This window comes from Lates calcarifer, linkage group LG16_LG22 (genome assembly GCF_001640805.2).
Source record: "Lates calcarifer isolate ASB-BC8 linkage group LG16_LG22, TLL_Latcal_v3, whole genome shotgun sequence".
Taxonomy (NCBI): domain Eukaryota; kingdom Metazoa; phylum Chordata; class Actinopteri; family Centropomidae; genus Lates; species Lates calcarifer.
This window is the reverse complement of record NC_066848.1, coordinates 3191042-3218841: the sequence shown is the minus strand read 5'-3', so window position 1 is coordinate 3218841 and position 27800 is coordinate 3191042. Positions and strand designations below refer to the sequence as shown.

General features: G+C 43.9%; 1 protein-coding gene across 6 annotated transcripts; it reads right to left on the bottom strand.

Moving 5' to 3' along the window:
- Positions 1-223: 223 nt before the first annotated feature.
- LOC108885782 (spectrin beta chain, non-erythrocytic 5) lies at positions 224-27737 on the bottom strand. Of its 6 annotated transcripts, none has more exons than XM_018680236.2 (34): positions 27227-27737; positions 26555-26647; positions 25192-25320; positions 22372-22518; positions 21660-21851; positions 20782-20868; positions 20436-20554; positions 20228-20342; positions 20057-20134; positions 19854-19969; positions 18331-18493; positions 14715-14860; positions 14509-14605; positions 13891-14040; positions 13490-13639; positions 12704-12960; positions 11511-11640; positions 10998-11192; positions 10387-10539; positions 9267-9484; positions 8751-8934; positions 8502-8657; positions 7811-8188; positions 7481-7600; positions 3750-5729; positions 3036-3170; positions 2872-2946; positions 2689-2775; positions 2490-2581; positions 2304-2389; positions 2154-2217; positions 1836-2053; positions 1204-1344; positions 224-1109 (listed from the first exon to the last, which is right to left on the bottom strand). In XM_018680236.2, exons 1-34 carry the CDS (start codon positions 27722-27724, stop codon positions 850-852), a joined length of 7209 nt encoding a protein of 2402 aa, XP_018535752.1. In that variant the 5' UTR covers positions 27725-27737; the 3' UTR covers positions 224-849. The 6 variants fall into 6 exon arrangements, with proteins under 6 accessions (XP_018535752.1, XP_018535756.1, XP_018535754.1 ...); XM_018680240.2 differs by having other exon boundaries at positions 224-1106; XM_018680238.2 differs by having other exon boundaries at positions 14509-14602.
- Positions 27738-27800: the final 63 nt, after the last annotated feature.

Genomic DNA, 27800 nt, shown 5'->3' with positions numbered 1-27800 from the left:
TATGCAGTGTTGATTATGGATTTGTTTGAATCATGTCTTTGAATGGTGGCAGGTTTTTAATATGCAAAAATAAGTCTAATGATGTGAAGATGTTCTCAGCCTGGCCTGGCCTTTAATCTCTATTCATCTAATCCCTTTTCTCTTCAAAGCCTCCAGCGATGACAACAAAGCTTGAATAACACACTAAGAAAAATCAGTATCTTCATGGATTCACAGTAAATCATTGGTTTTAATGTTTTATTATGAATAGTCTTTGCTACAATAAGTACTTAAAAAGTGTTAATATCAAATGATGGAGCAGTATCAAACTGCTGCTTTTTGTATAAGTAAGAAGAAAACGTTTTGGTGCGCCACACGTACATGTGAAGGAGGGGAGCTGTCATGATCTGGTACGCTACGTGTTGGGAGTTCAGTATACTGTTAATACTTGGATGTAACTTAGTCATGGTGATATCACTGGGGTCATTCTCTAAAGCTGTTTTATAAACTGATTGTCCACTGAGCAGGAAGGTTTACTGTACACACAGACTGTAACACCACAATCCAAAAAAATGCAAAAGAAATACAAAATAAGACTGACAGGAAAACGTGTTTTTCAGTGAACTAATCTACAACTACACAGTGCACACTCACACAGAATTGTTCCTTTCAACTGAACAAGAAAAGTAAAGAAGAGTGATATAAATACTCGTAAAAAGGCTTTTCAACCCACAAGTGATTTATATAAAACACATCAAAAATAAAACTGTGGTAGCTCTTCCAATCATAAATATAGTCAGTAGTAGTGTTTTCTTTGTATATGTGCACTGCACATTAGAAACTATTTGTAAAATCATCACTTAAAAAAACTCAGAGGTCCCTTTTCCCAAAGAACTTTTTAAAGACGGATTTGTTGCGAGGTCGCGGCAGGCTGGCGTAGCTCCTCAGAGCAGATTCCTGATGGGTGTCCTGCTGCCATCCGGCCGCAGCCAGCAGTGGAGGCTCAGAGCTTCTGCTTATGGACGTGCTGTCTGATGACTTGTCTCCAACCACCAGAGTAACACAGTAGTTGGAGCCTCTTTCCAGGCCTCCAGGGGCTTGTGACACGGGCTTGATCTTCTGGTAAGCTGCTGAGAGGAAACAAGGTGTACAGAACATTAGAAGACAAGAGTGGCTGTTTATAGGCACATTACAGAACATTTAGGTTAATAACTGTAAACTGACCTGATGTGAAGGAATGGGAGCGACGCTTGTTACTGAGCCAGTCCTGACCACTGAAGACAGGGGAGTGAGGGGAGTTGTCACTGGATGCTCCAGACAATCTGTGAGTCACTGTCTGCTTTACCCTACCTTCATCATCATCATCTAGAGAAGGACAAAAAATTAAATAACTGAGCAACAGAAAGTAAAACATTTACTGAGCTGTTTCTGTGCAGTCCTGTGATACCAGTTGTTTTATGTGTTAAGACAATGCCTTGGCTCCCCCTAGTGGTAAATACAACACCTGCAACAGCCATTCACTGTTTTCTTTGATAGCCAGAGCACTTATCACAGCGGTCTGAAACACTGCAGTGCTAAATTAAATCCTGAATTCCTTTTCAAGCTCCACCCCAAGGGTAAAGAAGCTTGGCTGATAAAATCATTACAAATCCTGAATGAATACAAATCCTGTTCGATCAATAACTAGCAGAGAGGAGTGCATCTAACCATGAGTGGCCCAGTGGGGATATTCAGTAGCCAACAATGGAGGGTGGTGCCTGTATTCCGTCCTCTAAGTGTGAATGTGGAGCAGATGCACGTTCGGTAAACCCTCCCCAGGTAAATATAGCTTTTGTCCACACAGCAGAAGGCCTTACCACAGCAGCCTCCATGTGAGGATGAGACAGTCGACTGCTCATCCAAACTCCTTAAGTGACTCTGTGGCATTTGACTGAACTCTCTGGTGAGGACAACAATCTCTTTGGTTTGGGCGACGCCCGGTGGTTTGCGCCTGGGGAACGTGGAGGTGACATCATGTCGGGAGGGACAGTGGCATTTGACCAGACCATGACAACCGGAGCAGAGGGAGGGATTTCTGAAATGATTATTCATAAACCGTTACTGTCAGGATTAAAGGCATTTCGATGTAGAAATGAAGGGTTGTGAAGAGCAGGTGTTTAAACACCATATCTTACAAGGAAATGGGGAGGCCTTGATCAACAGGGACACTTGATATTGAAGACACAGACTCACTGTGACCTTTTAAGACAAAAAACATGTTTATCACACCAGTGGAACATACACTTAGTTTTGGCATGAATGAGCTTTTAAATAATAATGTTTACCTGTGTTCGCTTGTATTTTCATCATCCATTTCTTCATCATAAAGCGTGAGGGGGCATTGAGCAGATATTCAGACCCATCCCGGAGCCTGAGGGTCAAACACACAGCCGTCTGAACATCTATCACTGCCTTTAAATCTGTGTAATCTATGAAACACCACTGTAATTTAGAGGTCATTCCGGTCTTACCGTAGTCCAAAGCAGTTGGGTTTTTTGGTGTACTCAGGTGCAGGTGAACATTCAGCTCCCATAAGGTTCAGCGGCAGGCCACATGCAGAACTCTGCAACACAGCACTGGCTGATCATCACTGGCTTCACACTATCCACTTCAATTATTTATCATTTTTGTTCTCCTGGGCTCTTTGCTATACTTTTTTTTGCTGCTTACCCTCAGTGTGTCCTTTCTATCCTGGTAGAAGCACAAGGTGTGTCTATATAGGACAGCATGGTAGGAGTTCCAGCCTCTGGAGGGTGCCTGTGAAAATAAGATAAGCGTGTGTGTTGCTGACTGTGGGGTTTTACATTTGCTGACTGTGCCTCTGGCTTTAACACTAAATGGAGCTTTCCTTACTTTCTTTCCTCCCAGCTGCAGCTTGTGCTTCCTCTCCAGAGTCCCCTCCATTGACTGCATCTCAGGCTTTCCAGCCTGTTTGAATTAACACTGTGGTTAATCATACAAGCTGTGCTGTATTCCTAATACACAAAGAGCTGCGCAGATTGCATTACAAGTCTCACCAGGGTGAAACAGCGCCCTCCTGTGGCCATCAGCTCCTCTTGTTTCTCCATGTCATCCCAGCTTTGTGAAGCTTTTCTTTGCTGACAGGCCCCATTCAAATCCATATGAACAGACAGAAGACTCATTGACTGGTCCTGTTCAGAAAGACAAGATGCCACAGTCATAACTGGTGACAAAAATATTAGTTGTCCATGCAGCTGTGTTGTCTTTACTGATAAAACATCTAAAGTTTAAGTTTTGCTAAATATATTCATTATATACAAATAACTATTGGCATGCTTCTTAATATTGAGAAAACATTTTGATTTATAACTAATGAATAAGACTTCCAGTAAATGAGAGGAGTGTGTTAAAGGGTCACTTCACCCAATTTACATAAAATATATTTTCTCACTAACGTCTAGTGGTATCCAGACATGGAGATATTTTTGGTTTTATTTACCTTTGCTATGAGATACCTGTAAAGGCACTGGAAACTTCTGGAAAGGCACATTGGTAGTGCCATTCATCTCTACTATGGTGGAAGCAGAAATCCAAGATACATTTCTCAAAACCTGGGCAAATAAAACTAAAATAGTCTGCATGGCTGTACCAGTAAGAGTGAAAAAATAAGGGCCCCTGTAATTTGGGTGAACTGACGCTTTAAAGGGAAAAGGTGTAACAGCACAGTCTCACAGGTGTAGACATCACAGTCTATCAAATGCTGACCTCACCTTTGAACAACCTGTGTTCTCATCCACCTCCTCCCCCACCTTTGCCTCCTCCACCTCCTCTTCCTCCTCCTCATCCTCTCTGTACTGATATATGTATCTCTGGTTGTCGCCTACATCTGGCAGCTTCACCGGATCAGACGCCGTCTCGTTCACTGTCACCGCGGTCTTGGCAGCAGCTGGTTCTCTGTTAGGAAACGCTGCCCAGGACCTCCTGTCACCTACAGCCAGTGGAGGGAGGTGACCTTTGGGACTCTGCTCCTTGTCATAACCCAGCAGGCTCTGAATGTAGGACGGCAGTTTGAACTCAGCCACGAGGAGATTGGGTGCAGAGGCTGTAACCAGGTTCCTGTAGAGCACAGCCGGGGTCTTGGGTGAAGGAGACCGAGAATGAGGCTCTCTGGATTGGTCTGAGGGAACAGAGTCTTCCTGGTTGGGCTGGTACATGATGTCGGAGCAGATGCTCTGTCTGTAGTTAGTCGTCTGATTCCAGATGTCCTCCAGTTCTTCTTCTTCCTCCTCAAACTGCTGGTGGTCGAGGTGGACAGGCTCTGTTTCTTGCTCTGCAGCGTCTGGAGATGGACCTGAGGACGTGACACTGTTCTCTCTTGTTTTAGTGCAGTCTATACCTCCCACCTCAAGGGACATGAGCCTCCCCACCACTCCCTTTGGCTGTGAGATATCTGGACACGGTGCATCAGTGCAAACCTTGATACTGCTGGAAGTAGAGATTCCAGAGTCTACTGAGTCCTGACGAACACTCACACTCACTGTTGATTTTAGATTCACTACCATGTGAGAAGCTTGGCTCAGGCATTGAAGTCCAGGGCTTTCTTCACGCAGACTCTGGGGTCTTGCACATTTGTGGTACTGGTGTCCATTTAGATCTCGAATGAGCGTGTGGACACTAGGGCACTCGTGTTTATGTGCAGCTGCACTTTGGGTTTGGTTCACATAAATAGGAGGCTGTCGAAGCTGGCTGGTCCCATCCCTGTCAGCTGTACTAGTTTTAACATCTGATGACATTTTGTCCCACTCCTGCTCTGCCTCCTCGTGCAGACTGAACTGAGTTCTGGATAGGTCGTTGCATGGTACAGTCTGATCTTCATCTTCTCCTGGAGAAAGAGGAGGTGGTGGTTGGGAACTCTTGTCCACGTCAGACAGAGCTTTCTCTACAACTGCTGCAGTCTGTGTGTCAGAAAAGCTGATGTCTGATGAACTGTGTGTGACGGCAGGAGTGGGTCGAGTCTGTTTGAAAGAGCTCAGGGCTGAGTGTCTCTGGGAGTGGGGGTCCGGATCAGTCCCTGCTGCTTTCTTGGACTCAGGGGGAGCGATTGTAATGATGTCCTGAATGCTGGGGATGAGCGTCATGTCCTTGGGTAGGTCGAAGCTCAGCACAGAGCCCAAAGAGAGGAATCTGCAGTGGCTTCTCACCTGACTTGTGGAGGATAAAGTGGTTGGCCCCTCTGATACAGCGTATGGAGTAATGCTGTATTCTCCTGAACACTCTGTATCAATGTCCTTCAACAAGGGATTCTTCATATAGGCTATAGCTTCCACTCCATCCCCACTGGCTGGGCCCTTTGGTGAGCTCTTCTTCCTCCTGTCCTCCTTCAGCGGCCATGTGTGTGTGTCATATGTGACTGTCTCGCAGGCGTAATGAGGCATCCCTTCTGTTTGCTCCTCCACTCCCATGATTTTCTGAATAGTGTGTCTGCGAGCGTCTCTCTTTCTCTTTCTCTTCTTGCCCATTCTCTTGAGGCTGCTGAAGATGGAGCTGCTGCCGCTTCCCGTCAGAGGGTGGAAGGTTACATTGGTCGTCTGAGGCGCAGGTGCAGAGGAAGGTGGTGAGGAGGAGGAGCTTGGTGAGAAAGTAGGGGAAGCTGAGGCTGCAGAGCGGCTCTTTTGGCGGGGCAGGGTGATACTCTCATACACAGGGGCCGCAGCCAAGTTGTTATCCTTGACATGCAAGTAGGTACTTACCTATAAAAAGAGAGAAAAGGGTATTAGGCGTGTTGATGAGCTGTCATTTCACTGAAGCTGTCAATGTGTTATCGTAAATGGTTAACCCCAGAGAGACTCATGCGTGCTGCAGGCCTGAGCTTTGCATCCCTCTGCGAGAACAAGAGCTGTTTTATGTGTTACGGATGAATGATGACATGAGAGCAACTGTGGCAATCAGCTACTTTTCAGAGACAAACATCAGCCTCTGTTTCTCTACACCCCACACATCCCAGAAAACAATGGATTCAGGAGTGTATGACCCTCATACAGCGATGCAAATGTACAAAAAAACAGGAAAGACAAAAAAATTAGATGAAAGGACAAAGGAACATGGACATGATTGCAATCGCACACTTGCAGGGCTTAATCAAAATCACATGTAGCTGCACATGCCGTCATAGCCAGCTGTAATGGCTTGACCTTTCAACTCTGTGACTAATCTCTTGTTTCTGTGGAAGCCCCAGACTATAAATCATGGTGTGCAGTCTGGGGGCCGTTCCTGAAAGTTCAGCACCAGTTCCCTGTCTAATGGCTGCGCCTGTATTGGTGCACTCCTGCTGGGAGCCATTTTGGAGCACAACTTTCACAGGAAGTGAGAGTGAGGTCACTTATTATGCACAATTGTGGCACAGCCACGGAGAGCCAAACAAGACCAGGCTTACATCAGGCTTGTGGTGAAATGACAGAAGAAGATGAGAGAGCTTCTGTCAACATTCACAGCAGGGAGATGACTCTGTGTGCTTTTCTTACTCGTCACCCTCATTCTCTCTCTGTCATCAGTGTTTTCCTGGCTCATTTAACAAGTTGGGGTCCAAAGAAAAGTTTTAATGCCGGAGGAAAGTTGGATTGTAAACATACTGATTCACTGTTGGATTTTCTGTTGGGAATTTAACCATTCATCTGAGTTTACACAAGACAAGCTGAAAGGGTGAGACGACTGCTGACAGATTATTACAAAGATGGATCCACATTCACTCTACATTAATCCAAAATATACACATTTCTCTTCAGTGCTTACGTAGATAATTCCTCTTGTCTCTGGACTGGAGCGTCAGGCGGGTTACATGACCTTTTTAAATGTCAATACTGCTAAGAATATTCACAGTCTATTTTTAAATAAAATGCTGTAAAATACAGTATTTTCATTTGCAGAAAATGAATCAATTCAACACTCAGTTTTACTGTAACTGAAATAGATTTTTGGTTTGGCCTGACACTATATATTTGGTATAAATTCCTTTATGCATGTTATATTTCTCTCTGAAAACAGGACGGATTTTTGATCTCTTACTGGAGAGCAGATGTATCACTGCATATCATTCATTATGTTTATATTTGAACAAATGGACTGTAAAAGTAGCACCTCTTCTTTCCCATCCCATTAAATCTCATGACCGAATGTACGTCATTACAAACAGACTTTATTTGGTTTTGGATTTGCATTTATGAGTGGAGTTAAGTGGGAAATACTGAGTTCTGACCGTAAAATGGTTTGTTGTCTTTTCTCACTTTTCTCACATTAAATGTAAATTATCCCGCCACAGTGTCTTTGGAGTGCAAATATGATGGCTAACAGACAGGGCAATAACATGGGGTAGCTGTAGACTGGCTCTACCTTGAAACACGGGTTAGTAGAACATGCTGCCCCCAAAAAACAACTACACACAGCATGCATCCCCGGCACACTTCGAGACGCAGCATGCAAATCCAATTCACTCCGCGCAATTTACCTCATTTGCACTCTGCCGATAAATCTTTCTCTTTCGCTTTAAACTACCCAAAGTATTTTCCAAAAGCCCCTGGCAGCGCCTCCAAAAGTTTTTACAGGCAGAAGATTGAGGCACAGTGGGCTGAGGGAGAAAATAGGGAAAAAGGAAGATATGAAGGCCAAAGGAGAGGGAGGAATGAGCAGCAGACAGTCTAGGAGGGAGATCCCATGCATGTCATTACAGAGAATGAATGAATCATTTGTTTCAGAGCTTTTGGGGAAGAAGTGTGTGTAGCCAGTAATACTTCTATAATGTTCAGTGTTAGTGTGAAGTGATGAGTGCGTTTCTCACCCTGTGGACAGGCTCAGAGGTGTCCTCCACCACCTCTTCTGTCCTTTCAGGCGGGTCAAGCACCTGAACCTGGCTGTCCCCTGTGTTACCAAAGCTAAGGATGAGGTTGACCGTGCCCCCTAGTGCGGGGCTGCTGGGCTCTTTGAGGACCACAATAGAGGGTTTGGGGGACTCTGCGGAGGAAGCCTCGCCGCCCCGTGGTCCGATACTGTTCATGACCTCGTACCCGTCCTCTACCTGCTTCTCCTCCTCTTTCTCAGCTTCTCTGGGAAGTGGGGATGAGGGTTGGCTGTCTCCTGCTGCCTTTAATTTGTCTTCATCAGAGGAGACGACTGGGGACCGATGAGACTGGTGGGCCTCTAACTCAGGAGCTGAACTCTGTTTAGGGACCCATGGAAAGGAAAATGAACAAATATTCACAATTCCAATAGCAGGAAACATATGTTAGGCGTGGCACTGTCATTGTTTCCCCAGCTCTTCATCCACAGCTGGTCAATATTTCAGTCCTAAATTTTTGAGGTTTTGTGATTTATTGTGACGATTATTAGGCTTTAGTGCTTTATTAGTTGTTTTATGTTTTTGTTGATATCCTGATTTGTGATGGGGATTGGTTCTAGCTGCACAGTGATTCTTTCTTTCTCATACTATGACCCAAGTCCATCCTACAATAAATACCTTTCTGCTCATTTACCTCTGTTAACGGGGAGCACGTTGTGGCCTCAGAATAAATGTTATCTTGTGAAGGCTCCTGTCTGCTCTTCTTGTGAAGCCACTGTTGTTTCTGAGCCCTCCAGTGCACCAGGATCCAGCCAAGCATACTCCTCAGTTCCTCTATGCGCTCTCTTACCTGCAAGACATTACTCAGGGTTTGTAAAAGCAGGAAAATGACTCAAACAATACATTCAAGTATCAGAGTGAGTCAGTGTGTAACCCTGCTCACCATCTGTGTGAGGTGGTGGTCTTTGGCCAAAAGGTTCCTCCCCGTGGCCGCCAGCTCATCAAACTCCTCAAACTTTAGCTCTATCTGCATGTCCAGCTCTGCAGCCAGTGGCCTCTGCCCATCTTTCCCAAGATGCAAGGCGGTATCTGAGAAAATGCATGATCTGGTGTCTTCTGTCCATGAGCTGCCCAGAGGAGCGGGGGTGGGGTAAGAGGCAGTGAGGAGACAAGGAACAGAGCTGTGATAAAAACCATACATTCACAAAACATGAGAATGACCAGACTTTCTCTGATAGGACAGATATTCATCGTGTTGTCACACTCGGCCCAGGAAACTCGCACTGACCTCTTCAGCACATCTTAAATTATACATTTCACCAGGGACCTGTGCTGACAAGGAGAACATCCTGTTCTTTCCTTGAAAAGATATTGTAATGGGCAGATGTTCTCACAAAGAGAATTACGAAAGAATGTCTGGCCCGAGAAAGGGGTCAAAGCATCCCCACACCCTGCTTACATCATGGCGAGGTAGCTCCTGAAGAAGTCCTGTAGCTGCACAAACTCGTGCAGACGTGATTTGTTCTCCGTCACACTCTTTCCAAGTTCGGTCCAGGCCTGCAGCGTGGCCTGGATCTTTGCCCCGAGAGCGTGCACTCTCTCTGGGCACAGCTCCTCCAACCGAGAGGCCAGGTCCTCCATCTCCTTTACCTCCTCCCTGATGACCTCATAGTCAATCTGTGGAGAATCAAAGTAAAGATCTATCATCTCCCATCAAACCCGGCATCACTCAGACAGCCTGTACCAATTGTATCTCTGTATGCCTATGACCTCATCCCCATAGCTTTATGCATATTATTCAGCTAGAGACCATATGGTCTACATATGGGCTGCCACGCTATAGCAAGCTTGCAATCTTGACCACTTTTTTCTCCTTTTGACGAGGCAGTAATTAATAGCGTTGAGGGTTCTCTGGGAGTAACGCTTCATAACGTTTCTCAGCTACAGTAAGCCTCAAGAACACTGAGTTGTGAATGCCTGTCTGCTGACGGCACAGTTATTTCAGTTTAGGAGATTAGGTCATTTCTGCTCTTCAATGGTATCAAGTCCAGACAGCTGTGTGTGTGTGTGTGATAAACATAACACTGCCCAAAAATGACTCACACAGAACTTTACCATCCCCAACCTCACATCTCCAACCCTGTGACCCTCGGACGCACGTACACACCCCACCGCATTTACTCACAAACACGCACACACACTTTGAGAGCTAACAGAACAGTGACTCACACGAGCATAAATAAATATCCTGTGTGAATAATAAACTTTTGCACACTCTATGTGTGTATGTGTGTGATTGCATGGTGCAGTTTATATAATAAATTAAACACAGCACAAAGCGGGGTGGGCTGGCCCTTTTTTAGATGTGAGAAAATCTGGCACAACAGGAAACACACTGTGGAACAATGTGTTGGAGGCAAGAGCGAGAAAGAGAGGGGGGCTTCCCCTTTTTCATTACACAGAGCAAAAAGTCCATAATCCGGAGTCAATGGAATGGAATACTGGATCGTATTAGCACCAGTGAATCATTTTAAATGTTTACACAGTAATTGCAACATGTGTCGGCATCATCCTCTCACCTCCAGGTGGTCCTGCTTCTCCTGCAGAGCCTCTAGGCCGCAGCGGTCTGGCTCACACTGGACGGCCATGTCTGTCTCCCTCTCTAGGATGTCCAGGCTGAGCTCTTTGCTGTAGCATAAGCACTCCTCCACACGCACTGCCAGGCTGGCATGCTGGCGGGGCACAGAGTCATCATGAGTACTCGTAGGATGCCATTAAGTCATTATACTTTGCTGTATATTATTTGTTTTCCGATGAGAGCCACATTGCAAATTAGTGTTAAAAATGGTGTCATGAAGTCGCCTCCCAGCATGTGTGTATGTGCTGTTTTGACATGTGTACTGCTGCTTTACCAAAAATAAATCGAATTAACGCAAAAGTACTCATGTGAAGGGGAGTGGTGGCTCGTTTGGGGCCTATTAAAGTACACAGCCACAGACAAAAGGAAACCAGATGTGGCTCTATTGGTTTGTGCAGCTGTTTGTAACAAAAGTGGAGGGATTTAAAAACCATTCAGCATCATCTAAGATCATTATAACTTAACAAACACTGCCGCAACCATTAGTTCTAATGAACTAGAACTAGAGTTCCCACATGCACACGCCGTCTAAATTGACTCCCCTCCCCTTACCTTGCTCAGCAGCTCCTGGATGGCCTGGTCGTGGCTCTGAGATCGCCCTCTTTCCCTAACAGTGTCATTCAGCATCTCTACAGCCTCTCGTAGCTCCTCCACAGGGTCCCCCATGCTTTCTATCAGGGGCTCACCACTGCTGCTGCTTTGGAGTCCCAGCAGAGTAGGAGCTGAGGAAATCTCACTGTGGAGAGGCTGCCAGGTACACAGAGAGAGAGGTGCTATTGTTATGTCTGTTAATCCAAATATAAAAAACACATTTTAACCATAGTGGTTTTAAGTCAGGCACATACGTTTGGTTTTATTTGCTCAGGTTTATATTTGTATCTGTCTCATATCTAACTGTCCTATCTGAGTCCCCATTACTGTGAATAATCCACAGACCACACACTGCTGACAGTTTTCATTTGGACTATATCTTCAGTAGAGGGTAGTGGAAAGTAAAGTTTTTTTCCGTTTTAACTTTGGCCAACCTGCCACTTTGAGTACCACCTCTGATGAGATGTTTCTCACCTGGCCCAGGCTAAACTGGCAACCGTCCTGGCTCTCCTCCAGCTCCACGCGCTCCAGGAACTCAGTCAGCATCCGTGTGTCCTGCAGCTCTGAGCTCTGCTGGGTCAGGGCACTCTGGACACGATGGTACCTGAGGAAACACACACACACAAGCAGGCATGTTTTAATGACCAGCTACACCTTGACTGTAATCCACATCCGCATATACAATCCTACATCCTTCAGCAGAACCACATTACAGAGACCACAAGTCACCATGCTGGAGCACTGTTTATGTAATCATATATCATGTGTCACATAAACATATCCTGTACTTCAGGGCATGAAGGTGCTCTGTCCGTGCAGAGTTTATATTTGAGATGGTAAAGGGAGTCATCTGAAAGGGTATTTTTTCCAGAATAAATGAGCCTTAAGTTGCTTGTATGTAGCGTTAAATAATGACATCATCCCAACTGTTTTACAGCTGCTTAGTAAGAGCCTCTACCTGCATCAATGGTCCCTCAGACTGCACAAGGTCCCATCCCTGCCCCATGTAACACCCCCACCCTGGAAACACTCAAACTGAGCCCTTTCCGTTTCTTTATTTTCTTTGGTTAGATCTGTGTTCTTTACAGAGTCTGAACTTGTGTTTATGGACACCGGTATGTCCAGTAAAAAAAAGCCAACATCAGAGGGTTTTACTGAGAGACCATGGCAACAACCTGCCTTTCAAGGCCCAACCAAAGAGAGGCGTCATCTTGCAAACATGGAATGGGTGACTCTGACACACTCTGACAAGCTGTGGGTGAAGTGCATGTCAGGACTGTGGGGTAGACCTCACTAAGTGCTGCATGATTCACAAATGAATAAACTTGAGCCTTGCAGTGAATGAGCGCATGGAGAATATTTTTTGCCAGGTTAGAGAAAAAAGCAGCTTATGATATATATTTTTGTGGTTTATGGGGTGAAATTGTTTGTCTTAAATAAGAACAGGGGCTTTTATGAATAAACTCTTCCATGTTGGATTACAGACATGGCAAGCCCAAACCTGTGACCTCTTGGAAACACTGACAGAATTCTTACTTTATTTCCTGACCACAGTGACGAGCAAAACGACCAGAGTCTGAAGACTCATCCATAACATGAGTCTTCCATGATGGTAGACATCAGGGGGCTACCCCTGACCTTTCCCTCTCCTGCTCTGAAAAACTCACTTTCTTTCCACCTCCTCCATGCGTGCTGGCAGGCATCGTGTGTGTGGGTGACTGTGGCCGTGGAGGCGGTCCACCTCTTGCCTCAGAGCACTGAGCTCCAGGCTGCGTGCTGCCACCTCTTTCTCCAGCAGACAGCTCTCCCTTTCAGCCATGCTCATTGTTTCAGGGTCACCTGCTAACGCAGATTCCTTCATGGAAAGCTCCACGGACTCCAGCCAGGCCTCCAGACTGCCCAGGGCCTGGAGCACTTTTACGACCTATACAGTAAAGAAGCAGAAAGGTTAATAAATGTAGAGGTTTTGCTGCTGTGATCTGCAAGTGATTGAGTGCACAGCAAAAACAACGAGTGATGCACTGTACCAAGAGGACAATAAGAGGTATATTTAATGGAAGTAGACCATGCTCTGACCTAGATCGTTTGTACTAAAAGATTTACGCTTTCCAACTAAGTCATCAATCTGGGTGGATTTGCAGCCTCTTTCCATCTCCTAATTGAATTATATGGAAGCACAATTTATATCCCTTGGATTAGCCTTCATAAATTGTTGAGGATATACCTTACAGACTCTGCCAATTAAGGTCATAAAGATAAAAGTAAATGAGCCTCTAACCATGAGTGTATGCATACAGCGCAGGCTCTGAGCCAGTGTAAAGCGTCTCACAATGGAAGAACTGATCCAGAATCGTCCGTCAAAACCACAAATTTCCTTATAACTTCAGAGGTGGGTAATTGCCTCAGTATGACTACAGATGACTGCTTATTGTGAAATATTTTATGAACCTTACCCTAAAACCAAGCTCCTCTGAGACCTGCAGAAACATGGCGTTCCTCTGGTGCCTCCTCCGCAGCTCTTCCCACAGGACTTCCAGCTGGCCGAGGAACTCCTCGATCTTGGTGCTGCCTGGGTGCTGTGCACGGACCAGCCCGCGGCCCTCCTGAGAAAAGGGCGTTAAACTGATGAGAGCATGTGATGACTTCGGACTGGGATTTATGTTGCAAAATACAGACATAATCTGCAGCTCTGGGTAACTAAAGCTGTCTCAGATGAAATGTCAGCTCGTTATTTGATTAATACACAAACCAGACCTGTCAGGGTGCCCAGTTTGTAAAATATGGGGAGTATTTTTATTCAAGGCATTCATCCAGCGCTTATGTTTTAAGAATGTGATGGTATGCCTCAACGTACCCTTTTGACCACCTCTATCCTGGCTCTATTGGTGAGGATTTCTTGTTCCAGAGAGTGTTGACATCTCCTGGCTGCCTCCAGCCCTTCGAAGCTGGCTACTGAACAAACCTGTGTGGCCATGGACACGTTGTCTTTCAGCCAGGATAGAGTCTGACATGGAGAGGAGAGACAAACAGAGAAAAGGTTTGAGAGAGGAACAGTTGGTGAGGAATATCTGACTGCAGAACAACAAAGATGGCATTTAGCTGCCAGGAGCCACAGCGACTGGGATCCAGGACATGATGCCCATCCTGACCTTTAAAAAATCAAGATAATTACTGGAAATGAGAGAACAGTAGCACACAAGTCACACTTGGACACAAGACAACTTAGTCTCTTTTTAAAATGTGACATAATGTCTGTGGCTGGTTACAAGGGAAGGGTGTAATAACTGATGAGTACAACTGCAGTGCTGACTTGATAATTCATAGTAATGGATTCTGAGGTTGAGGTCAGAGGATTTAACAGAAGATGAACCATTTCTGTGTCAGCATATATTCTGTGGAGTACACACACAGTCTGGAAAGCTGATTTCTGGTGTAAAGGGAAGTGCAGGTGTGCCTGGCAGGGGTCAGTCACCTTGTCAGCAGACACGGTGAACTTCTGAAGCTGTACGTGAAGCTGTGGGTGGCCTTGCGAGGCAGTGGCAACTTTGGGCTCTGCTCTGGGCTTCCTGCTGCAAAGAAAACACAGACATGTGACTCCAATTATGACTTACATAAAGACCTCTCATTATGTAAGTCGCAGAGAGAGAAAGAGGGGGAGAAGCCAGGCTGAAATGTCACCTTTCCCCCTTCAATTGATGTCTGACGATGACATCATGCGCACAGGCAGGGCTGTCTCCCATGGGCGAAGAGGTGTGGTTCACTGATTGCTGTTCCTGGCTTTGGCTGCTCGGTGTTCTCCTACCACTCCCACATTCAACAGTACTCTGTGGACAAAAGAGTAAATGTCTCTGTAGGAAAATCTAAAAGATCAGCAACATGACATGTGAGTAATGTTTTGCTTTTGCTGTCAGCCATCCACTGAATAAATGTTGACTGGATGCATAAATGTCTCAGATGGAGGGTTTTATGCTGTAACCAGTCACTAGACAATGAGGCGTTGCTGTGGCTCACTGCTAATGTGAATGTTACAATGTGGCTAGAAGCTGGACAACATGGACAGCTGCCCACAGTAGAGTAAAGTCTCTCCTGTAAACGTCCCAAAGCATACTTTCTTACAAAGGCTGGCTATTCTCAGTGAAATAACCCAGACTAGGCTAAAGATACAAGCGGCTATTTCTGTTTGACAGCATCAAAGTTTGTAATAAAATACTACAGATGGCAGCAAAAGTTTAAATAAATTATAATTGCTTTATGAATGAATGCATTAAGCCTAACAAGGTTGCCAACATGTGCTATACCACTCTGATGACTAAAAAGCACCAAAGACCCATTGCAGTTGGAAACATAACTCTTTTTTAAATCCCCTATCCCCTATTCTCATTAAATAGCAGCAGTGTTTTTTCAGCCTTAGATACTGATTTCCATGGCCGTCCACCTAGAACTATGCAGTGGAGTTTTTAGAAAGGTCAATGTTAGAGCTACAGACCTTGTCTATGTGCAGAAATATATTAAAGACGTCAACAGCCACTAAGCCTCTTTTACAACCATCTGAGTATTTTAAAGGTTGGCCAAAGGACTCTGCAGCAGGGTTTCCACTGAGAGCTACGTGTATCTGAACTATTACAGAGTGGGATATCCTGACAGTTGGTCTTTTTACCAACTGTAGTCCATTGCAAGGGGCTGTCTAAAACACTGTATTGCAACAGGGTCCAACAGAACCAGTGCAAGAATGTGTTTATAACTGTCAAATACTTTACAACCGAGGAAAATAAAGTGTTTTTCTGCTTTACTTACCAAATCTGGCTGGCATAAATATGACATATAAAGGCAAATATGCATCTGTCAATGCTTTCAAATAAAAAAAAATCTGAAATGCTGAATTTACATAACAGCCAAAAAGCACAAAGCAACCATTAATAACAGTGTTTTATGGAGTAGCTTTAATTTAACCACGTTATTTTCTGACTGGGCTTATAGAAGCAGTGAGTCAGACAGAAAAGTGTCGCCTCCAAAATTATGCGTGAGATGCAGTAAATTGAAGGGGTCTAACATCATTTACTAACATGCCAGTCATTTTATAGGCAAGTCTGAGTTTCAGAGAGGCACATTATCAGCCCATTTATGTGTTAAAGCTGCAAAACTAACATCCTAGTGTGATTCATTTGACAGGCTTGATAGCCATCACTGACGTCTCCTCCTCAGATAGTTGCTTCTGTCGTTCATCCTTCACAGCGGCTTCGACTGTAAACAACTCCTGTGGAGCACTCAACATCACACTCTGCCATATAAAAAAGAGTTATGTCAGCCTCAGCAGAAAATAACCGTTTATTGATTTTCTTTGTCATATTCAGTGGTATTCTGTGTTTTTGGCCTCGTCCACTCGTATTTCACCATACTTTTTATCTGGTACTGTTGATTCTTATCTGTTTTCGACTGATCTCCTCTTCCCCTCTGTGTCTTTCTGCAGTGTGCTATGAAGTGATGTCAGCCAAGAACTATCACTTAGCACCAAGCCCATCTGGTCTGCAGCCCTAGCATCTGGCTACAATTAGCTTGAGAAACAGACGATAGCCATGTTTACCTCCCGAAACAAGAGGCCATGCCACTGCTAACACAGACATGGACCTTTAGATTATAATGCATGTACTCATACACATACAAACACTAAAACCTTTGCAGTTACCTTTAATCAACTGTGCGTGTGTCCGCAGATGCACTGAAAGTGCTGCATACGAGCACGAGTCCCCACTAACCCACAGACCTTAAAAATACTGTAATCAATTCAGCACACCCAGGAGCTGAAGTTAAAGCGCTGCGAAGGTATGTGACAAATTACTTTTACTGTCCAACTGGTGGTTGTGCCTGGCTCTGAGTTTGGCCTTTGGGCTCCCGCGTTTTGTTTGGAGTATCTCATTAATCCTCCCATAAAGAGTAACGAGTGGGGCTCCCACAGACAGTGCACCCAGGTAACTCCCAGCTCCCGGGGCAATAAAGATTACTAACTGCAGTGAAAGGACTCAGGACAGCCAAGCCAACAAGCTCAGCGCCTGTTGAGAGAAACAACTCTGAGCCTGGCTTGCCGGCCTGATGGGCTCCTGTCACAGGTGGCGAGTACGAGCCTACAAACATGAGCAGGGAAATAAAATGAACCACAAAAACAGGGAGAATGGAAAGAGTGAAGTTTTCTCTCCTCAAGGATCTGGGCACTTTCTCACTGGGCAAAACGAGGCCAGAGGCTCAGCAGGGACTTCGCAAGAACTCAGGGTCAACAAGAGGAGAGGAGCATTGCATTGTGGGATACGTCTGGGCTGAACACAAATAGCCACTGTGCATTCACTCATGGACTGTGAGGAGGTTTAATGTGCTAACTTAAAAGACTAAATATACACATAATTACTGGTTTTTAACATACCACACACTTAAGTTTCTGAATCCGTCTTCTTCTAAAAGACGCAAATAGTATTTCCTCATAGGTTTATGGGCAGTGGGAGTACTATAAGAGCACCCACGTGTTCAATAAAATGCTGGTAGGCATCCAAGATGAGGAATGTCGAGTCTGAGAAATCCACATGCTCTGCAGATAGACCGCTCACCCTGGATTAACCTACAGACCATCTATTAATATAGAATTAATGCAATGACTGTGTACTTTTGTTAGACCGGTTGAAAGCCAAGATATTATTCTACCATAAAGTGAAATTTTGGGTCGACAGGAAAAGCCTATTTGCTCTGGCCCACCGTTCAACCATGTTGTACAGTCACGGCTTGACATTTTTCATGGAAACTTATGGAATTTTTGTGCCAGGGTAAATAACACCTCTAAAAGCTCTTCCTGTGACTCCTACAGGGCAATATTCATGACATTTGCAGACTGAGGTTCTTGTCTGGAGATGCAGAGCAAATACATTCTATTCTATATAGCACCAGACTGGTATTGATCGTAACCATCTTATCAATGGCTTCCTCACAGCAGGGACATCAGATGATGTGCAACTAACTAGCTGGTAGGATGGAAAACCAGCTGTTTGTTGGGCGCCAAGAATTGAAACCACTGCTCTACAGCACATCTGACAGACTCCAGAAACACTGTTATTTAGGAAAAACCTGCTTAAATTGTAAATCCGGCATTTTCCAAACCAATGGACAAAGTGCGTCACTTTCTGCAGCCACAGATGTCGTAGCACTGGAAGAGGCTGAGCTCATCTTTTGCCAGCACTGATGCCGTTGTTCTCTCCCAGTCAACAGCCACAGTGTGGTTTCTCCAGTAATAGAGTGAAATACTGAAGCTACTTACCACGCAGCCTTTCAGACGATTCTGTTCCTCCTTCACCTCCTTTCCCATGATCCTTTGTGTCTCCGTTCCCACGTTGCACTGGGGTTCTCGCGCCGGTGTCAGGGGGTCAGCATCTTCCCTGGTGAAAGTGGAGCCAGAGGGACAGAGTGTGGTCCTGTCACTCCTGCAGGGCGAGCAGAGCAGGAGGTTACTGTGGTGCTGACAGCAGGGCTTCAGAGGACCATGATGAACTCCAATTATGGCTCTGAAATTTTCTACCAGTGTTTGTGTTATTTGGTTTAAATAGCTATGAAACACAGCTGATAAGACAGATGAGATTATGTAATATTTGGATACTAAAGATAGCCCGCTGATATGAGAAGCTCTCAGCCTGAGAAATATTTGGAAAGCAGGAGCTGCTGGAGATGGATGTCAGAACTGTGGACTTGATTATTATTATAAACATGGAAAATGCTCAGTTTTCTTTGCCCAGGTAGAGTATAAGGATTGCAATGTCCAATGCTTTGATGCAATACAGGATAACGTGAAAACTACTGGCGAGACTCGTATGAAATTTAGCATGAATATTCATGGTCCCCAGAAGATGGATCATAATGATTTTAATAAAACAAAATCATAACATTTCATAACCCTCTGATCCTTGCTTCACCACCACCTCAAAGTTCCCACTTTTACGTCAAATATCCAGTGGGAAGATTGCCTTGAAATTTACTGATGCATTCATAGAAGATGGCCCTTTAAATTTTGGATATTATTTCGGAGTGCCACATGTTTTACTGCGCATGCTATAGGGCTGTGACCAGTGTCAGTAATTCAGTGTGGCATTTCTTGTAGTCTGGTTCTCAGTTTACCATAGCATTTAAATGTGACTGAGCTCATTAAAGCTGATGTTGCTTCTGATAGTATAATGATGCAAAAGTCTGAATTCTTACTGTAGGCTATTAAAGTAACAATAAATCTGCATTACAAATGCTGTAAAAATTCCAAAATATTCTTGTAAACATGTTTTGTCTTAGATTTCACAGACTATTTAAGGTGACGGCAGGATTTTAATAGAGAGGAGAACAAACCATGTTGCCAGCTTAAGTCAGTAAAAGCCAAGACATTAGTCACCCAGTACAGTAATCAAACACATTGTCAAATTCCAAAGCAGAGCAGAAAACTGAAAATTATAAACCAAAAAGTGTGTGGTGAGTGATGCTCCACGTGGCAGGCAGTCTCCAGACAGCCAGACAGACCGGTCCTTCACTTTGCTTATAATCATTCAATGATTCAAACCCAAATTAAACACGCCTAATCAAGAGAGAGAGAGGAGGAGAGAGAGAAAGCTCATTTGCGTTTGGAAAACTTCTTCTAGGTTTTGCCAGTGCAGACTTTTAATGTCGGGTACCAGAAGAGTAATAACAGCAAAATACAGTTCCAGCTCAGTGGAAACCTGTGGAGGACCAATTACTGGGTGAAATGGCGCATATATTCACAAGGCCACCAAAGTTGTCGGTGGTATCCTTGGCCTGCTGTCCTACCTGAAAACCTTCTGAAGAAGTGCCCAGCAGTCCTTCACCTCACTCTGCTTCTGTGTGACGCCAGCGGCCAGGGCAGGATGGAGATTAGACAGCTGGGACACACTCACATCTAGCATCTACCACACACAGGCCTGTAGGTTAGTTAGAGAAGGCTTCAGGATCTGACCAAGTGATGCTGCTTGAGGTGAAAAGATGTTTCCTACCATGATCTGACTGGCAATGTCACGGATTTCTCTATCTCCAAAGCTGTCCACCTCTATGGATGCAGATAGGCTTTTCCTCTGAAAGAAAAGATACGTGACAGTATTTGTGAGTAAGATGGGAATCTCAGCTTTAAGTGGAAAAGAAACAATTAAGCTGCCAGGGAATTTTACCATGTTGTTGATAGCAAACAAAGTATTATCAGCCTGCTGGTAGAACGAGGACACCTCCAGTGCCAGCTGAAGATTTTCATGGTAGTTTTTCAGATGAGACTGGACCTTCAGCCACCTACACAGACAGCAGAAGGCAGTAAAAGTAAGCTCAGTCTTCAATTAGATGCTTCACGCAGCATGGCAGTTCAACTTAAGGGACAACGTGTACATTTTATTGATGTGTTTCCTCCTGCTGGAGATGTTTTTTCCATCTGTCTTCCCTTGCTTCTCCAATTTTAGGGCCAAGTGGTTGATCTCCTCGTGGAGGTTTCTGTATAGCTGCTCATCCTGCAGGGAAACAAGGGAACACAATCCAACTATGACCTCAGCTGTCTTTACCATACACCCTGGGAGACAAATTACAGTCTGCCATAGATAAATGACCTGGAGACCTCTACAAAATTGAAATATAAACCATTAACATATGGGAATGTGTATGAGTTTACCTAAGGAATGTTGTTTAGCATGCATAATGTTTTTCTGTTAATTATTAATAGTTCTTTTGCGACGCTCACCTGTTTCAGATCTAAAATCCTCCTGGTCAGCTGCATTTTGTCAACATTTTCCCCCAGGACATTCACCAGAGACTGCTCCTCTTCCTGCTGGCACACGTACAAGTCAGTGTTTATATCCCCCATTTATTAGGAACCCAACCATTATTTCTTTTCCGAGGCACCAGGATTAAACCACATTAGCCCTGCTACCAAGGAGGATGCTAAACAGATATAGCCGACAGCATTAGGAGAGAAACTTTGAACTTGATAATAATGCACAGAAGAAAGAATGGAACTAAATGGAGAATACAGTCTCCCCTAGGGATGGATGCTTTATGGACTTGATAAGCAACATCCTCCATTATGTTCCCACAGGTCCATTATCAATCACCAGTCCCACTGTGCCAGACATGGACATGAACAGAGGGATAAACACAGGCTTAAAACGCACTAGATGATTGCCTTTTGATAACGACAGGCAGATGTTTTACACCGGTGAATATACACAAACAAGAGATGTCTTCAGGACACTGAGCTAACTTCCCGTGCTGTTTCTTGTGCCAATTATCTTGGCAACTGTTGATTACAACTGTTCACTCCGACTCAGGAGTGAACTATCTGTGAAATTTAAATGAAGGTGTATAAAAATAACTGAATGATCTGAAGCACTCACTTCACATTTCATCCTGTTTCACATTAGTGTTAAATTTGAAAATGAGAGCAAATTGCTGAAAAACAAACAACCACCATTATTAAAATATGTCACGGTTTTGGGCAATAGTTCAACAGAACTGGCTTCAAAAAGGGATAGCAAAAGGGTAAAAAATAGCCATCAATCTGCAGTTAAATCTTCTTACACTTAATATTACTCTAGAAAATGAGAGGAATGTTTTTTTTACCTTCTCTTTAATCCATGCCTCCAGCCTGTCCACTTTTTTGTTGAACTCCTGCAGGTTCTTGGCTCCACCGAGGGCCCTCGTCTGATTTGCAGCCATCTGTTTGAGGGTCTGCCACTGGTCCCTGAGCTGGCTGAGCTGCTTCTTCACCAGATCAGACGTAGGGTTCAGCTTGCAGATCAACTGCTCGCCCATCTTTTGAAACAGAAAGAAACATAAAGTCATGGGAGCAGCCAGACTAACATACAACAGTGGCTGAGTACATTTGAAGTCTCAACTTTGTCAGAGTCGTTGCTTCTCGACTGTTGGAAAACTGCCATTCATGTCTTGGACATACCCTTGAAAAATCTCCTGGTTCTGCTTCTGCCCTTCCTGGGCTGTCTGAGTGTCAGAGGAGGTTAATTATCAGCAATGTACCATTTCCAAACATTTCTCCTGAGGGAGAAAGTATAAACTGACTTGACAGAACCGTCTGGAACACTGAGGGTCTGCTTTTCGCTCTGGTCTGGAAATGCCTACAGCGTCATTATGTTATGTGTTATGTGAGCTGACAGACTCTTTTAGCACCAAAGACAGTGATTAATGGCTCCATTCAGATCCCCATTACCTGCTAAAAAGTTAAAATAATCATATTCTTTTGGCTCTGGCATACCTGCTCTGGTAACATGGTAATATTTTAGTAAGGTTTCAGCCTCGTGTTGAGTCATTTTGTTACCTGGTTGAGTTGAATTAGTGTGTTCTCAAAGTCTTTGAGGTCTCTCTGAAGCGTCTGTGAGGCTTCCTCCCAGTCCTGCAGGGGGCAGTGCTGAATATTACAGCCATCCTTCAGATCCTGCAGCTTGCCTTTGATCCACGCCTCTGCCTACATCACAAATACACACAGACCGAAATGTTTAAGATACGCCTTACACTGTGCGCAGCATAGTCGACCACAGAGGTCTGTTTATAGTCCTGATTCAGCAGCACATTTATATTTCTGTTTTATTTAATTCATAAAATCCTTAATGTTTTATTCTGCTGTAAAAAGTCAAATGATGCATCATATCTAGAGCTTTTCACCCCCAAGACTCATCTACAGCCTATTGGTAGTGTGAGCTCTGTTGTGTGACACTGCACTCAACAAAGTGGTAGTCATAGTTGTAAACATAGTCTTATATCTGTTGATCAGGAGAGCAGAACAGGCCACATTTTCTTCCCTGACTTAGAGTAATACGTAGCCTCAGACGCATCAAGAACAGCCCTTTGTTCTCCAGTGTCATATTATGCAGAGCAGAAGTTTCTCTTGGCAAGTGCCTGGACTTCATTGCATAAGGCTTTGTCTTGCAGAGCTAAATTCTCTGGCAACATTTGTATGGAGTGAGAACTGCAATCTAAGTGGCCAAAATCAGAAAGTATTGGAAAGTAAATGTTTGTTTTCTGCAAAGAACACAGTGAGGGGAGTCCACGACCCACCTGAGTTACAATAATCGAATGGAGAAATAAATTAACTCAGGTCCTTCCACTTCTCAAAGTGATCCCCAATGAGTCGTACGGTAGATAAAATCAGCAGAACTTTATTGTTCACAGTGTTGTTTTTATGTACTCTGCAGAATGTCAAATAACAATTAGGCTCACAAATAAGTCATTACACCATTACATCAAAGCATTATTTCCCCAGGAATTTAGTGTGAATAATAGACTCTGCAGCAACCCCTCTTCTGAATCAATAAAGCATCAGGAGCGCACATGACACGTCCCCTAAACAAGTCTTTGTTTGAAATTAAAATGTGATGTCAATTCTCCTCCAAGAGGCAGGTCATTAACTTTACAAGGCCCCCGGGGCAGCGGAGGTATTTCTGGATTGAACAGAAGGAAAAGAGCTTGACAAAACAGGCCTGCCCCTATCTCCTCACACTGGCTCCCATGGCATTATAATGACCTCATACAGGAAGTCTATGATTCCCTTGTTTCTTCCTGTGCACTCTCCACAACAATGGTCTGTTTATCGAAAATGTACAGTTGGGCCTTAGTCTAGCCACAAAGTGTCGACAGCTAATGAATGCAGTTCAGACTGTGACATGGATTCTGATTTTTTAGGAACAATCTGCGGCCACATGGGAAAACACGACTAAAAAATGTAATTCCATGTTTGGTGAAAGTAAAAAGAACCCACTCTTTTTCAGACTGTTTTTTAGAGATTTGAGCATTTTAAGTGAAAAACGAGGACAAAGTGTGCACATCTTCACACTTTCTAAAATGTCCTGAGGACACTGTGGGAGTGGGAGTTTCTCTACTTTCTGTATCATGGAAATGAGATGTTGAAAGGCGAGATGTTTTGCAGAGCAGCCTCAGAGACAGATGGCTTTGAATGAAGCTTCTCCATGTGGTGACCTGCTTTGCTCCCCTAGCTTGAAAAATCAGGGGCCTTTAAAAGTCTCTCCCCGGAAAGCTCACTTCCACTTCCACCGCAATGTAACACTGTAATAACACACTTTCATTAGCAAATGGCAGTTTCTTTTTTCCCTGTCCGATTTACGGGTCTAGGGTCAGAAGGTGTCGTAATGCTGTACAGATTGTTAAGCCCCTTGAGGCAAATTTGCGATTTGTGATTTTGGGTTTTATAAATAAAATCTGACTTGACTTAAGTAACCAAATCCCTGTAAAACAAGCAGATCCCCTGATACCAAAACCTCACCGCTATTTAAATTCTCAAATAAAGTTGAAATACAAAAGGCTGTTCCCTTTAAAAGCAATAGAAACGCAAGGTCCAAGCTAAGAGCAAAGGGGCTGCTAAGCTTGTTAACATTAACGACATGCTACAGAGCTGTTTTCAACACATACATACATCATATGTTTCCTTCAGCAGACACATCCAAAATTAATTTCTCATAACTGGAAGTAAACGGGACTATCACTTGGACAGTTGCTCAACAGAGGTCTGATGACAAAGCCAACTGTTGGACAAAATGTCCCTCCGCCGAACTCGCTGAAAAATGTCCTTGTATTGCCGGGGTGGACGCAGTGATGAGATAACACAACCAGTTGTGCTGCTTGGCTGAGTCTCTCTGGGCCATAGGCGTGAAGAGATGGAGCCAAACAATGATCTCATCCCTAAATAATTGCTTCACTTGTGGCGGTTTCCCCTCCCTCTCTTCCCTCAGCCGAACACAGCTCATACAGTTCTCAGGACAAAATAAGAACCAGTACATATTTTGTTCTCCTCGCAGGGTCATGCAACAGGCAACTTCCATTCTGATTTCATCTAACTTGTTATTTCTGAGATAAACCCACTCCAGCTTCTTTTCATTTAGCTTTTCTTTTTTTTTTACATCAGAGGAAATGACAGATTCTGATAAGTTTAATTTTAAAATGATTTAAAACATGTCCATCTGCAAAATATGCATATTCTGGAAAAGCGAAGTGGAAAAAGCTCGCCCCCTCAAAAAGTTGATTAGTTTCCAATTATGTGAGGGAAGACAGAAACAGTTCAGCAGTAGCTTTTCATGATTTAAACATATGCAGCATGTGTGTGTTTAGTATGCATGTCATATTTTACCTGCAGTACTTCCTTGTTGAAGAGTGAGTTGCGCTGAGTGAAGCAGTCACTCTGGGATGTAACAGCTGCCGATGCTTCGTTCTGTCTGTGTAGATGACTTTCTTTCCTCTGCGATTCAGGTACTGAGATCTGTATGAGCACACAACACAAACAACAAAGTGTTGAAAGTGTGATGGCAATTTGACCTCAACATTAGCCTTTTTAATTAGATAAAACCTGAACACCAGATGATTCTTGCCTCTGATGAAACCTATAAGAAGGAGGTACAGCTCTCCACCGCACAATAAGAGGATATTTAAGTGTCCATTCATGTTAATTAAACCTTTTTTCCCCCCACATCCAGAGATATTACCAACATGTGTCAGACTGGCCCCAAGGTCCCTTTTAACAAAAACCTACTGTCAGCGCTACGTGAGATGAAATGAACGCGACTGGCACAACAAGCATTCCTGCTGCTCTCCAATCAGGAAACATCTGGGCACATGAAGGAAGCAGGAACGGACAGATCCTTGGATGTCTGTCAGCCTTACATGTAAACATATCACCTTTAAAGGACTTTGGCAGATCACGTTCACTTGTCCATCCCTGTATGGGTAAAAGGCACCACCACCTTCAGTTGTGTAATTATGGGCTTTTTTGCCATTTGCATGAATAACATATGAGCAGAGGAAAAGCAAGGTATTGTTGTGGTTACAGAAGAAGAGATGACGTGAATGACTGCTGTAGTTTTTTGTCCTAAAAGGGGAAATGAGGCCGTTGCTGTGTCAGTGTGTTATTATAACCAGCCTCCATAAGGACTTGACTTCAGCAAGCCTTTTCTTTTGTTAACATCTTCCCTGACCTCATGTTTTCCAGTGAGCCCTGCCTCTGCGGGGTCTGCTCTAACACAGCACTTCATCCTCAACACACACTGATGACTTCAACAAGTAGCAGGCCAAATCCAACAGCCCACTGACTTTAAACAATATCCTACCATATACATATACTGTTTTTCTTCTGTACACCGTTGCTTTAATAAATTACAGCCGAACAAGAGGAAACAACAGGCTATTTGTGAAGCGTTCAAAGACACGTTGCTCCCACCACTCGTTTTCCACCTCTGTGTAACTTTGCTCCAAATGTATAATATAATAAACTGAGTTTGGCGGACACACAACATGACTTCACTTCCTAAACTCCAAGAGATTCATCAACTCCACAGCTGGCTATAGAGACCCCACTGCCTCACAACAAAACAACTGTTTCTCTACACTCTGAGTTACGTTAGGGGAAAACAGCATCATTGTCAACAACAAAACACCCACTATCAGAAAATGAATTTAAGATGAATATGAGCTGTTGTTTAATCCAGCGGTTAGCTTACCTGTTGAACAGATTTATCTCCGTTCAGTTTCAGCCTCGTTTGTCCGTGTGTGGGCTGAAATTCATCGCTGCCACTGTCTTTTCTGAGTAAAACCTAAAACACAAAGGTGAAAGAAATGCAGCTGGTAGCGTTAAAAATGAGTCGTAAATGAAAAGAAATGAACAGTAAGCTGCTATTTGCATTTTAGAAAGGGTTTAGAAGTGCATGTGCTTGTGAAAAATGTCCTAATTACAATAAATGTTACATTTTACTCATTAAAACAAATATGTCGATCGACTTTAGATAATTACTATAAGATTTTACATGTTTCAAACGATATTTTATGATGATATATTATGATAACTAATACCTCAAAAATAATTGAACTCTGTAGTCAAACTGTATGTTGACAAAATGTACAAAATGTCTACCTTCCATGCTGAGTTTGAGGTTAAGTTCATTGCTTGTAAATACTTTTTGAGCATTTTTGTTAAAACAGTTAAAAGTAAATGACTTATTTATGAACCTAGTTTATGTGACATTTTATACACATCTTAGAAAACTCTAATTTTGTGTCTGTCACATTTTTTTATTCCAGAAAATGTCTTTTGATTATGCTGCCATATTAAAACAGATCACAGCTGTATGTGATTTTTATTATTTGCTTCATTAATACATAAGTGTTTACTGTACCTTGAATTGAGAATTGGGCTTATTCTCACAGCTCACTCCTACAATCCTGGGCAGATGTGGATCTGATGTGCTTGTGACGTTGTTGTTGTTATTGTTGTTTTCAGATGTGGACCCTGCGATAGAAAGCTGTGCCGGTCCCACCGTTATCTTGTTCTCTGATCTTTCTTTCCCAGAGATTGTGATCTTCTTGATGGATCTGGAGACAGCAGAGGGAGAGGCAACGTTCTGGTTCAGGTGGTCCTCTGCTGCCATGTGCTCTTGGTTGTGTTTCATGGGAGCTACCTGCTTGACGATGGGTGAGACCAGACAGGGGCCATGTGCACAGACCTGGGATCGGCTGAGGTAGAGCGAGTTCAGGTTGTGCTGTAATGTGCAGTTGTCCAGACTCGGGCTCTGCAGGTAACTCTGTGTAAAATCCTGGCATTTTGGCACAGCAGGGACTGACAGTCTGGTCCCAATGGTGAAGGGCTGCACCTTCCTCACAATGCTTTCAGACATGACCAGTGTCCTGATAAGAAAACAAAATAAACTGAAGTCCAAATGAGCTTTTAAAAAAGTCTGTCACATCCCCTCG